At 41.1% G+C, this 13,390-nt stretch overlaps 2 protein-coding genes across 5 annotated transcripts; one reads left to right on the top strand and one right to left on the bottom strand.

Annotated features, from left to right (window-relative positions):
• Positions 1-1,964: 1,964 nt before the first annotated feature.
• LOC103715613 (pathogenesis-related protein PRMS-like) lies at positions 1,965-2,905 on the top strand. The gene has a single exon (XM_008803296.6). The coding sequence runs from the start codon at positions 2,190-2,192 to the stop codon at positions 2,751-2,753; it is 564 nt and encodes a 187-aa protein (XP_008801518.1). The 5' UTR covers positions 1,965-2,189; the 3' UTR covers positions 2,754-2,905.
• A 1,575-nt stretch (positions 2,906-4,480) lies between these two features.
• On the bottom strand, positions 4,481-12,901 carry LOC103715612 (coatomer subunit beta-1-like). 4 transcript variants are annotated; one of them, XR_005513241.3, is made up of 6 exons: positions 12,484-12,710; positions 10,221-12,414; positions 6,394-6,903; positions 5,646-5,760; positions 5,231-5,316; positions 4,481-5,053 (listed from the first exon to the last, which is right to left on the bottom strand). XR_005513241.3 is itself a non-coding variant. In XM_039129845.3 (5 exons), the coding sequence occupies exons 2-5, from the start codon at positions 12,270-12,272 to the stop codon at positions 4,849-4,851; spliced, it is 2,853 nt and encodes a 950-aa protein (XP_038985773.3). In that variant the 5' UTR covers positions 12,273-12,414; positions 12,484-12,901; the 3' UTR covers positions 4,481-4,848. The 4 variants fall into 4 exon arrangements, 3 of the variants coding, with proteins under 3 accessions (XP_038985773.3, XP_038985775.3, XP_038985774.3); XM_039129845.3 differs by lacking the exon at positions 5,646-5,760 and having other exon boundaries at positions 12,484-12,901; XM_039129847.3 differs by lacking the exon at positions 5,646-5,760 and having other exon boundaries at positions 10,221-12,383; positions 12,484-12,808.
• Positions 12,902-13,390: the final 489 nt, after the last annotated feature.

Below are 13,390 nucleotides of genomic sequence, written 5' to 3'. Positions count from 1 at the left end.
GTCCACTCTCCATATCCAATCGATCACCATAGGAGAATCTCCCTCGAGGTGGACCTTATATGCTTCAAGAATTTTCCTCGCAAAGGAGATGCCCTCGCAAGCGGCTTGAAGCTCCACCTCAATGGCGATCAGGGCGAGGGTGCGCCAACCCCCCGCCGCTATCATCATACCATAGTGGTCTCTAATATACACCTTTTAGCAGACGACACATATAATAATATTGTGATGCATGCATGCCTTTCTATGAACATATTTTTTCTACCCTTTTATCTACCAAAAGACTGATATAAGCACTTGCGTCCACTCCCTATTGAAGTAGGGAAGGAGAGGACGAGGTGGACATGAGGACGAGGCGAAGATTTGAGAAGAGCAAGGTGATTGTTTGCAAGGGGCCGCATATGGTAATAGTCGAGGTAGTAGAAGAAAATGATATGAAGGTGGTGGTGAGTCTTGAAAGACATGGTAGAAAGTTTTTTTTGCACTCATCTAGACTAATAGTGAATTTTGGAAGAAGATGAACTACTTCTTTAGCACCTTGGTATATCCGATACTCAATTTGATATACTCAGAGTATTGTACCAAATCTACGACAAATAAATTAGTATATCAAATTGAGTAATGCATGTATTGCCTAGAAACAAAGTTATAGGTATTTATTAGTAGATGGAGGGTAAAGAAACACATCAAAAAGGCCCTTCTCGTGTTAAGCCCGACCTCAATTCTACCATCATCTAGGATGTTATCCTTTCTCTTGGTACATATAATTTGGCTATTGTATCAAGTAAATATATCATTAGATATACAATGGATAATTTGATCCACGATAAAGTGTTTAATATGTCATTAGAATTGCCCTTCATTTTTCGTATATATAATTTCTTTTACAATCGATGAAGTGTTTTTTTTCTTCTATAAAACACTCCTTTGCTTTCATTTAATTCACGCGGATCCATTCTAGCCGGTAACACCGGTCAGGCTAGGCTTATTTCGCTTCCTTTCGGCATCAACTATGCCGACAAGGACCGCACACCTTTTTCAAGCCGTGTATTCGTATTCTGGAGAAGGTCGCCATGATAAAATTAGATATGTTTGCCGTATGGAACTGGAGGTCGCCGGTAATCCCGCAACCGACGCTGTTTGCTTCCGAGGACAGGAAAAGCAATGGCCGCACTCCGTCGCTAATGCTGTCTTGAGGCTCCCGCAATCCTGGCCGTCGGCGTCCCCGTGATTCAGGCCCTGCACAAAGAAGGAATCGCCACGCCACGGGCCCTCACCCCTTAGCTTTTTTTCGGGATAAACTTTGACAATAGTGTTGACGAGAAAGAAAGTAGTGGAAGTGTAAAATTTGTTATCAGAGACCATGACGTCAGTTTGTGGCAGTCGAAGGACGGTGGATCTTTAACATGTCTGTCGTCAGTGCCGAGCTCAAAGCTGCATGAGAAGACATTATCCATGACATGCTTATGTTGGGTGCGAACCGCATTTTTTTTAAAGGGATTCAGCCACGATAATCGAGTAGAATCGAGGTCCAAAATGCGCTACTGGCGGAAGGCCGCCTCTCCACGACATCTGTATACTTCTAGGAGAGTGTATCTCCGATCAGACCGCACATTCTACATGAAAGCGAAAGGTGCTGCTGACTGGATTGCATCTTATGCGGCTCACCATTCTGGAGGCTATCCGGAAAAACCATGTGTCTGTATCTGATCCCTTGTGTAATCTTTTTTTTTTATAATTTTATTGATTGTACTCACACCCACAGAATGTGAGCCGCAATTGCACCAAAAACAATAAAAAAAAGTCAAACTAAAACTTAGTTTTTGAAAAAAGCAGAAAAAAAAACTAAAAACTCACCTGTACACGCAACTCGTCATGCATGCCCTCCAAAGAATAATTCCTTTGCAATTACTTCTCTTACACTCGTCTTGCATGCCCTCCAGTTTACTCGGTTAAACAATCCCATTAATCAAACATTCCCCACCTTAAGCCACCAACAATAGAGATCTTAGAACTAAAGAAAACAAGTAAACAAGCATAGTTAAGCTGATTAAGTTATACATCTAATAACTTAATCCAATCATATCAAAACCCCTATAAAACCAAACCATCTCCATCTCCATCGCCATCAAAACCCATTTCATATTCCCTTAGGTAAGTGGCACACAAGCTAGCCAAACGAATAGAGACAAATGGCTTCCTGTTCTTGGTCCCCCCGCCTCCTTCCACTCCTCCTGCTACCAATATTCATCCTCTCCATCTCCACCGCCACCTTTGGCCTTCCTTCAGCAACCAACGGTGCGTCCACAGACAACGCCAGCCTCGAGAGAATCTCGCCGGCGGCGACCGTGTCCCAGTTCGTGGCAGCCCACAATGCTGCGAGGCGGCAGGTGGGCGTGCCGCCGCTGTCGTGGGACCCGAAGCTCGCCAAAGTCGCCAAGGCCTACGCGGCCCGGCGCCGCCGGGACTGCCGGCTGGTTCACTCCCCGGGGTTTGCCTACGGGGAGAACATCTTCTGGGGGGCCGGGCGGCGGTGGAGCACGACGGACGTGGTGGCGGCCTGGGTGGGGGAGAAGCAGTGGTACGACTACAAGACCAATTCCTGCTCCGGGCCGGACTGCACCCACTACACCCAGGTGGTGTGGCGCACCACGGAGCGGCTCGGGTGCGCCAGGATCCTGTGCGACACCGGGGACACCTTCGCCGCCTGCGAGTATCACCCGCCCGGCAACTACGTTGGGGTCCGGCCATATTAGATTAATTAATTATAATACTCCTCAAGCTGTTTCTTTTCGCTTCTTTCATCCGTGAAGATTGTAAATTGTTCATTTAAAGCACTGTAAATTAAGTTAAGTGAAGGAAAAATCTGTCATTAAATTTCATAATAAAAAGGCGCACATTAAATTTATTATCTTCTGATGATTCAGTATATTGAAAACTAAATCTGACCGGAACAACTGATTTTCTAGGCTTTGTGAATTTACTAATTTTGCCGAAACAAATTTTATCGAAAATATACGTCCGAACAACTATTTTTGCCGAACCTATTAATTTTAAATTTTATATAAACTTATTTTAGTAAAACTTATCAATCAAACAGTCTCATAATGCAAACAAACACCCATATAGATGGATACATAGTAACATACAAATATCGTATGTGCCCATCATTTAGAATTCGAAAGAAAAAGGAAAAGAAAAAAGACAACAGCAATAGGAGAGGAATCCACGGCAGTCCTACGTGCCCCCAGGAGCTGAACTGGAAGGACTTTTCTTGCACTCGACCTTATCCATTGACCGACCGTTGGCGTCATTGTGCTAGTCCGCTGTCTTGTTTGCATTCTAAACAATCCGTCCCATAAGTGCATGAAACGTTCCAAAGGAATGAGATCAAACACTCCATACCTCAAGCCACCAATGAAGAACTTGGAACAAAAGAAAGCAGACGTAAACTAATTAAGCTGCATACATGATTACTTAGTACTCCAAACAGATCTAAAGCAAACCCATATTCCTCCTCCTCTTCAATCTCTATATTCTTCTTGTAGCTAACTGGCTAACCAGCAAACCAAACTTAAGAGATACAAATGGCTTCCTCTATTTCTTCCCTCCGCCTCCTACTACTATTACCAGCCATTCTTTCCTTCTCCAGCTCCACCATGGAGAGAAGCTCTCCGGAGTTCGTGGAGGCCCACAATGCTAGCGGCAGGCGGGCGTGCCACTTATATTTCTCTTCTTCATTATTGATGCATTCATATATCTCTCTTCTTCATAAAAAAAAAAAAAGAAGCAGGTACAAGAGGCAAGGACAATGGAAGATAGTACAAACAGCATCATCAAGAATAACAAACAGCATCCTTAATTTGCAGTCCTCAAGTATTTTGTAAATATATTGCATATGACACGTGAACGAATCATAAAATTTGTGAATAGCACATTTTTTTTTTAATAATTCAGTGAGTGTTTTCACTATAATCTGACCTCTGGATTGTAAGAGACATGTTCAGGAGCAAATTGGGTGAAATGGTTGGCGAAAGTATGGCCGAACGAGTGGCAAAACCCGGTCCAATCTCGTATGGCATCATCTATGCATTTGAGGAGAGCCCAACCTAATACAAATCAGTTTATAAGTACAAGAAGCAGAATGCCTAGATTTACGACAGCCGAAAATACCTTGAATCTCATCCAAAATGGGGGTCAGGGACACAGGGTCATGCACCGTAAGGACATGAAAACATAAACAGATCACCTTTGTCAGAAAGCATTAATTCATCAATATCGGATCTACCTAGCTCTTTGGCCTCGTGCCCCCATCAGAATTTGCTCCCTTGGCCTGCCCTAGACCACTCATGAATTGACGCCCAATTCCTGGTGACGCCCATAGCTTATTAGCTATACGTGTAGCTTTTCAAGCTAATGTAGAGATCATCAATCTACAAAATTGTTTGACAATGAAAGAAGACGTGATCCAAAGACATGTGAGTGATCAAAAATTCCTAGTTATAAAATTTCATAGACGCAATTCATATAAATGAATAGGTCCCCCAACGTATACAGGCCGCCTTCAACATAATGGCTGATTTGGTCCGATTTGTGCTCGCAGACTTTCAAAAAAGAAACCTCCTTGAGCTAAACAGACATAGAATTATGTTCCCATATACATGTACTACAAGCAAAGCTAAGCGAGAGACAAATGCTGGCCCTCATGATACTATTACTAACCCATAAGCATACAAAGGCAGCATAGGGTGGTGGGAAGATTACTGAATGTGAAAACCGGCAAAAACTTAAAAATAAAAATGCAGTACGAGAGGATGATTAAAAAGAGATTTGACGGATGAGATTTCTCAGCTAACTGCTTCCCTTCTGTTTGAGTGTGATCTTGTCCCCTAAACTGAGGGCAATACCTTGCGTCTTGCTTCTTATCCTAATGTAACCACTAAGCTTCCCATCTGCCTGTTTCTCAACACTGACATTCACCAAAGCATCCTCTCCAAAGACACTCTTTGCATACAAATTAGCTGCAAGAAAGCCACATTCCCCCTCCAATGCAGAACTGCAAACAATGGCATTGAAAATGCAAACAAGAATAATATTAGTTCGGATATGGAGAAAACCATACCTAAAAGGAGAAACACCAAGTAATTCATCGCATTATAATTTGATTTCATTTTCTATTTTATACATATATGTATATATGTACATGTAACATGTTGATGGATTCAGAACTTACGGTGGAGTAAGACACTTCATGTTTGTTGACTTGATGATGTGATTCAAAAATTCCTTTTCACCCTGAATTACAGTGTTCACTGCCACCTGAAATGCAAACCAGAACAATACCATTCATTAATTATTCATTCGCAAGAACAGAAGATGTTTCGCAGTGCAATTAAATGCTATTAAAGATAAGGGGCACTGGCTATAAAGCAAAATATAATTCACATAAGTTAAATGGAGATTTGAGGCAAAATGAGGAGCAGTCAGCTAGAAGAAATATGGGTTTCCTCACTATTCTTTGTTTATATAAATTGTGACTGTAGCCTTCTTGAATTAGGAAACGAGAATCATAAAACAAAATCAGGTCATAATATATGTATGCAAAAAGGCTCTCATGTGTATTAACACAAATAAATTCACACACATACAGAGATACATAGGTAGATACACATAGGATCTACTTATTTGAAATTGGAAGAACCTCCTCCATGCCATTTGGTTGAGATAATATATTATTAAGGCACTGTGAAGGTAACGATTTTCCTGCATTAGAAACAGAGAAAAACCATCATCTGAAACTGAACAAAGCTGTCCTCGCTCAGTCAAGATATTAAACAATGAGAACAGAATACAGGCCCAGGCCAAAAGAAATGAAGAGACTGCAGAAGGATTTCCCATGAAGAGGTTACTCAGCTCCCACACCCCTTTGCAAGAAGTCCACATTTTTCTTAGTCACCACTAAGAGTTGAAAATGAAATCCACCATGTCCTCCAATGCATCATTTCCAAATCTTAAGAGTAAATGCACATATGCAGCCCGCAGTCATATACCAACTATGCACTTAAAATCTACATAACATTTTGGGAAGATGGGAAAATATTAAGCATGTCGAATATGTTAGTAAACATAAACTGTGTAATAACAATGTAAATCCAATCCAGAAACTGATACTAGGTGTTCCTTGGGTAAAATTCAAAAGAAAGTCCGAATATACAAGAAAAGGCTCCAAATACATTTGAAAATCCTGAATAATTAAAATACACATTACTATTACATAACATAAATGATTATACTAATGCTCTGCATTGCTTCATATAATTTCCAGATAACATAGCTATGGTCTGATATAAAGCTAGCATCCATATGAATCAAAATTTGAGAAGACATATGACATACCTTGTTTTCCCATTCAAATTCTGCCCACATACTTCTAAATGCCACATCAGCACAGGTAGCAGGAGATATGTAGTCCATGATGTCAACGTGAATGTCATTTAGGACAACAACAGTTCGCTCGAGCACATTTGAAGTCTCATAAACAATGTTACCAAATATAACTCCTGTTTCTGTTGATGAGACCTTGATATTGGCTCGAATTTGCTTGCTTGACTCTGGTGCTAGTGTATAGTTCTGTGGGCGGTCTACAAGTTTGAGGTCCCCCATGGTTGCCAATTCCAAACACAAATTCTGAAGAGTCTCTTTTGTTCGGTTAATGACTGTAACATCAAGAACAATGTCGTAATGATGGACAGTCACATATGCTTCAGCATACACAGGATCACTAAATCCTGTGAGTTGCAGAATACGATTCAATCTGTTTGCATCATTTCCATCCTTCATAAACATTCCAGTCGCACGTTTTAAATCATCTTGAACCTCATCCTCTAATTCAAGCTGGCTCATACCCTGTAAACAGAAGGTGCCAAAAGCACAAAATATGAAAAGAAATCCTTCACAGTGCAGTTGTAGTTGGTTCCAGTAAACAAATAATAGCACGAAAGTGGCACAGCTAAAGTCTTATAAGTGGAAAAATTAACATTTTGTACAATCATTTAAATAAAAAGAATATTACAGTATTTTTTCCTTTTTTGAGAGGGAGAAAGACCCACACACACTATAATTACCCAAGTCTGGATCTTTATGGATGCACCACCCAAAAGTCTTACAGTATAATCAATAGTCAGTTACCATATTACAGATTTTGAAATAAAGTAAGAGATTCATGAATTAGAGTATTAAACTTTCTTTTATCATCTTAAAGAACATAGTATTGTCATAGACTTACCTCAGACAAGCAAATAAAAAAGGGTAGCTTTTAAGTACATTGTAACATATTAAAGTGATTGTGAATCAACTTCAAACCAAGAAAGAAAATTAGTTAACTTATTGCAGTATACCCCAGATTATATTTTCTATCTAATTGATATGTACTATCAGACAAGCCAAATAGTGTTCTTCACATACATAAGACAAAATTCTAGTTGATGAGTTGTTCCCATTTCCCTACATGCAACTTTCGACATGTACCAAGATCAATGGTCTATATTTTATATTGTTTCTGGTGGCCCCTTGTGCCAGGTCTATCAAATATTTACAATACACAATGCAATCTCAATGCAGAAACCATGTCTTTTCCCTAAGTGCAATCTATCCTTCAAAAATTTCATGATAATAGCCCTGAGATATAAAATACTTCACAGAAATGAGCCAGACAACTTTCTTGATATATGGAGAACCATGTGTAAAACAGTATTACAATGCAAATATAACAAGCACCGCAAAGCTTCACAATGGATTAATAGACTCAATTGCCCCCAGCTCAGCACCTTCATCACTCTAAACTAATTCACGTATCCTGCAAATGTTTATGTGGCACCCTCCAGCATCAAACACATACTAGCATTGAAGTGGTTATCACTTTAAAGAACCTCATGATGTTCGACTCACCAGCCAACCAATTTTTAAGTGGGAATTCAGCAGCCTTTCACCAAGTTGTCAAAGATAATGCCTTTAAGACTAAAACTAGAAATTCTTGTAAAACTATTTCCACTTTAGATATTCCATTTCTTTCCTTTAAGACTAAAACTAGCAATTCTTGAAAAACTATTTCCACTTTAGATATTCCTTTCCTTTCACCACATTGAAAAGAATAGTGTCTTTCAGGTAGTTTTAGCTTTTAATGGAACAGACATAATAACAGCCAAAGTAAAACTAGTCTCCTTAAAATTTTAAAAATGTAGAACCTCTGATTAGGAATTAGTTGATAGTTGGAATAAATTCAAAAACCAGGTCAGCTGATCCACTTTAAAACGGTTCTAGCTATTCCTTTCCTAGTCTTTCTATGTCACAAGTTTGAAACCAAGAATTTTTTTTTTTAATTTTCCTGATGTTTCCGAACATTTTCAATAAAACATTCTCATAGAAGTATTTTAACAATGTTTTTGGTGATATTCGTAGATGCCATTGGAACCGCTCCCCTTTTTTATTCGTGTCAGCATTTCTTATAGAAGTTATTATATCAGCAATAGTGTACCTACCCATAACAAACTATAAATTTTTGTGCCTCCTAACTTTAATATAATCAACATGTTCCCTTTTTTTCTTTTTCTTCTTTTGAATTATTAAATTTTAAAAAGGATATGCATGAGACACAATCTATTAATTTGATCTATTTCAGATAGCCTACTATATCATAGTGTCATCTACTAGTATTTATAATACTTCAGGAATTAATGAGACTATTTTAGTGATCCTTAATAACCAAATACCTAAAAAAAATACTCTTTATTTTCTTTTTCTACCTAGAGTCCACTTAATAACTATAGCATATAGAAGAAACATAAAAATATCGGATTTTAACTTGAAAGGCATATATGATCTTAACTTAGGTCTATATGGATTTATATTTTGATGAATCCAGATATGTTTCTTTTGTGGGTCATAGAACAACAGCTTAATAATGACAAATTCTTTATGGCCTAAAGATAGTGTTAAAATTAATGCATACATAAAAAGAGAAGCAATGATGTTCATACAACCAAATCCATTTAGTCTTGCTCTTGGACACTTTCTCAGGATCAAATAGTTTTGCACCCCATATCTATGCCTAACACCAAAGCTCATACATTATTATAGCAAAATAGCCTGCTTAAATCAATTACACATCCTTGAACATATCCATTTAAGTACATTATGTATGGAACAAGGACTCTCCTTCCGGCAACTTCCAAAACTAAGAACTCCTATTACACGGTTTGATCATGCTTTTAAGTTGAGTGAAATATTCTGTTTCCAAATAGGCGAATTTGAAAACTGAAATGTAATTCCTTTGATTAAATCACACTAGATTTCACTTTAAGAGAGTTCTTCTCTTCATGATTCGAATCGTATCCTTGTCTAATAAATACATCATCTCATTTCATCCTACAAATCTTCATAAGTAATCTATGTCTAACATGCATCTCAAACAACAAAATCTTCTTCTGGGTCATACCCTCTCCTAACTCTGCAATGTATAGCTATTCAATGAAGATCATTGGATTCTAGAAACAAATTTACAGAGAAAGGGATGATTACCAGCTCCAAGTTACTTACAGTGAAATGTGGATGCATGATCCAATCTTAAGGTGTCAAATATTAAATAACACAAAAAATGTTGTTATTCTCACATTCATAATAGAGAGGGACTTTTATAAAGAAAATTGAAACCAAGGTTCGCCGTCTTGGTACCGGACCCCGTACCGGTGCCACACTAGTTAATGTCGGTACGGTATGGTAACGCAGTTTTTTTTGGTACAGTACGGTACGTTCGGTTCGGTTCGATACGGTACGGCATACTATGCTAGAAACTTATTCCCATTGCAGAAATTAAGAGATTTTTTTTTTATGCTCTTGACTATTTTTGTTCAAGATTCTTTAGCAGGCTGCTAGAACAGACCCCAAGTTTACATGTTCCTGTTGCTTTCTTGTTTTCAATAAGTTTACTACCTACCCAAAAATAAACAAATTACAAGGGTCTCATTGTCATACTGAACTTTCTGTATTAGATCATATATCAATTCCACTTTTATTAGTTAATGTTTAAGTTCTTTACAAATTCCAAAGCCACCTTCAAGTAATTGTCAGTTGGATGTCTCAGAGTTGATAAATAGCTATACCAAGAAATGTAACAATATAAGTGCATATGTGATTTAAGAAATGTGAAAGAGTTCATATTCCCTTACCTTTCTACTCTTCAAATGGTAGAAATCAATAAGATCATCAGGCTGTGTGTGAGATATTTGGGCCACTGCTTTAATCTCCTCTGTTTCTCGGAACTGCTTTTCTGCAAGCATCTTTGCAAAACTCTGGCGACATGATTGCAGCCAAATCTTCCTAACCTCGTCACCAGTATTGCAGAGCAGCCTTATGCAGAGCATGATTCTGTCATAAGAATCATTATCAATTGGGTGGGGTACAGATGAAGACTGCCCCAACTGCAGCATGGAGACCATGATCAACAAGGTGCTGGTGCAAGCTTTGTTGGCCTCAGCCTTTGATGGCTGGACCTCCTCCAATCTTAAAACAAGCTTAGTCAGAGTGCAAGAAACAACTGCCCCTAAGAAGAAGTCACCCGAAAGAATTAAAGACCTCAAATTTCCAGTTGAAGCCAAGGAACCAGGAACAATTGTGGGGGCAGAAAAAGAAGTCTCAGAAGCAGCACTTTGCGTTGCATATGTCCCATCTGCCAGAATCACTGGTCTTCTCGAAGAAATAGTAACGAAGGAGTTCACCTGTTGGGGCAGCTTCAACGCATCAGTCGCCTCCCCCTCCTCATTGATGGTGTAGAATGGGAGATCTCCAAGGCACTGCTTAATTGTTGCGATCCCACTCTCCACTTCAGACAATGAGAGGCAGTATTCCCCAATGATCCAAAGGGCGCATGAGCAGACACGTCCAGCCCTAATCTGGTAGAACGTATCGAGCAACCTCGTGATTATAGAAACTCTGAGCTTCGGGTTGGTCTCGATTATCTCTCGCACAAAGAGAACCACATCTATGGCAGATGCAACATTGGCGTCTCCAAGGAAATCCATCAGGAGATGGACGACGGTGCTTGCGACCTCCGGGAACTTGACTGCGCATGTGTGGATGGCTTGAACCAGCATCTGTCTGTACTCTCCATTCTTCTCAAGCTCTCCACTTTGGGTCTTGACGACCTCCTTCTTCAGAGTGAGCACCACCTCGTCAATGTTCCTCGGGGTAATCAGCTCCAATGCAATGTTCAAGGTCTTGCGGCGGATGTCAAGATTCGGACTTGATAGGGCTCTGAGCACATCCATGATGACTTCCACCATGATGTCCCTGTGGGAGGACTTGAGCTCATTGAGCCGGTCGAGGACAATAAGCTTCACATTGTTGTCGCTCTGAGAGAGGAGGAGCTGGCAGTAGGTGTTGGCGGCGGCACGGATAGCAGTGGGTGCGGATGACAGGGAGACAAGTGTCCCAGCGCACTCATATATGACCGCAGTGGAGGGGGAGTTCAAAAGGGAGATGATGATCTTGATGTACTTCCCCTTCTCGGCTCGGTTGGAGCGGCAGACCTTGCGGATGAGGTCGAGGACGGCCATCTGGAGGAGGTCACCCCACGCGGGGACCTGATCAGCGTGGGAGAGGAGGTAGCTCACGGCACGGTCCTGGGCGCAGGTGATGAGCATGAGGAAGGCGTTGCGGCGGGCCGACAGGTCCTGCTCGGTGGAGAGGGCCTTCTCGACCAGATCGGGTGCGTCGGGGAGGAGATGCTCGCCCTGGGGGAGGCGGTAGATGGCGGAGATGGCGAGGAGGGCGTGGCGGCGGATGAAAGGGTGGCGGTGCTCGAGGTTAGTGAGGATGGAGGGGATGAGGGGCTCCAAAATCTCGGCTTCGGAGAGGCGGCAGAGGAAGCGGAGGGTGACGCCGCGGATGTACTCGTTGGGGTGCTGGAGGTTGTTGCGGAGGTTCTGGCAGATGAGGATCATCTCCGGGAGGACGCGGCCGCGGGCGTCGGTCTTGTCGATGATCTCCAGGTAGTGCAAGAGGAGCTTTTGGATGGTGTGATCCTCGGAGGGGAGGACGTAGCGGACGATGGTGATGAAGAGCTGGGGGAGGGTCTCGCCGTTGAGGAGGAGCATGATGGCGTTCTTCATGGCGTCGACCTTGGCCGAGACGTCGTTTCCCTCCATGGCCTCCTTGATCTCGTTCGCAAGGGCCGGGGAGCCCTTTTCGAAGTGGATCAGAAGCGTGCAAGATTTCTCCATTGCTTCTGCTCCAACCCTAACCCTTGATCGCTCTGCCGCTGCAGCTGTTGCTAACCCTAACCCTAGAAGAGGGCCAACAGGGGGGCAGATCTGGATTAGATCGCTTCGGATCTTGGTGAATTACGGGGGCAAGATCACAAACCTAGAAGATTCAACAATTTGATTCGAATCGAGAAGAAGTAATTAGAGAGATAATGGATCTGGCGATTACCTCGAAGGAGGTGGAGATCGGATCGGAGATGACGATTCTAAGCACGGATCGGGAGCGCCGGAGACAAGATTTGGCAAACCGAATAGAGTTTTCCAATGGGGATTGAGGGGAATTTCAAGGGACTGAATTTTTTTTTACCTCCAAGAACCGGAGACGGGAAGAGAAGCCCAACGGAGGGCGGAGGAGAGGGGTCGGGGGCCAGGAAGAAGCAAATGCGTCAGGTAGCCTCCAGGACGGTTGAGTGTTAGTGGCTGGGCTCCAGTCGGAACTGGGCCACCTCCGGCCCAAGCCCAGCTTTGCCTCCAGAGCCTCGTCGCCTTGGGTTCGCAAGACAGGATGGTAGGGTGAAAAATATATCTACCTAAACTCGATCTATTTCTTGAGTAGATCAAACTTTCAGTTCTATTAACAGATAATCAGACCCAACTCGCACAACCCATTATGTGAATAGGTCAAATTAGATTAAATAAATTAAGTGAATCTCGAACAGATTAAATAAGTTTTAAATATTTGAAGCAAAACGAATAGACTACGTAACAGATTAAAACTAATTAAATAGGTTGGTGATAAAAAGTTGAACCAGTATTTAATAAACAGGTTTGAAAAAGTTGACCTTATCTCAAATGTGAACTTACTTAAAACAAGTTGGTCGTTGGCAAATTGGGTTATAAATTGCCACATTTATTTTTAATCTAAAGTTTAGGTTAAGAAGTGCCTATGTAGCCCATGGCTATGTTCGTTGCAATGGAATTATATTTAAATTTCAACTATCCTAAGGTAATTTAGGGATCATCTAATATGATTATGTATATTTTGCCATTTTTTATTTTTTAATGAAAGAGAGGAAAATCCACTTGTTTTACTAAGATAAAAGGTATGTGGCCTCCGTAAAATTGAGTTAATTCCG

Source organism: Phoenix dactylifera, chromosome 12 (assembly GCF_051530095.1).
Source record: "Phoenix dactylifera cultivar Ajwa chromosome 12, Ajwa_hap1_PhDact_Kaust_v1.1, whole genome shotgun sequence".
Taxonomy (NCBI): Eukaryota; Viridiplantae; Streptophyta; class Magnoliopsida; order Arecales; family Arecaceae; genus Phoenix; species Phoenix dactylifera.
The sequence above is the reverse complement of the archived record's forward strand: the minus strand, read 5'-3'. Positions and strand labels throughout refer to the sequence as shown.

Bases quoted from the DNA above. Each gene is read 5' to 3' on its own strand.
- LOC103715613 (XM_008803296.6), top strand. From the start codon at position 2,190: ATGGCTTCCTGTTCTTGGTCCCCCCGCCTCCTTCCACTCCTCCTGCTA.
- LOC103715612 (XM_039129845.3), bottom strand. From the start codon at position 12,272: ATGGAGAAATCTTGCACGCTTCTGATCCACTTCGAAAAGGGCTCCCCG. The intron at 5,317-6,393 runs GTATGTCATATG...TTTGCATTTCAG, and splicing joins AATTTGAATGGGAAAACAAG to GTGGCAGTGAACACTGTAAT. The intron at 5,054-5,230 runs GTAAGTTCTGAA...CATTGTTTGCAG, and splicing joins ATGAAGTGTCTTACTCCACC to TTCTGCATTGGAGGGGGAAT.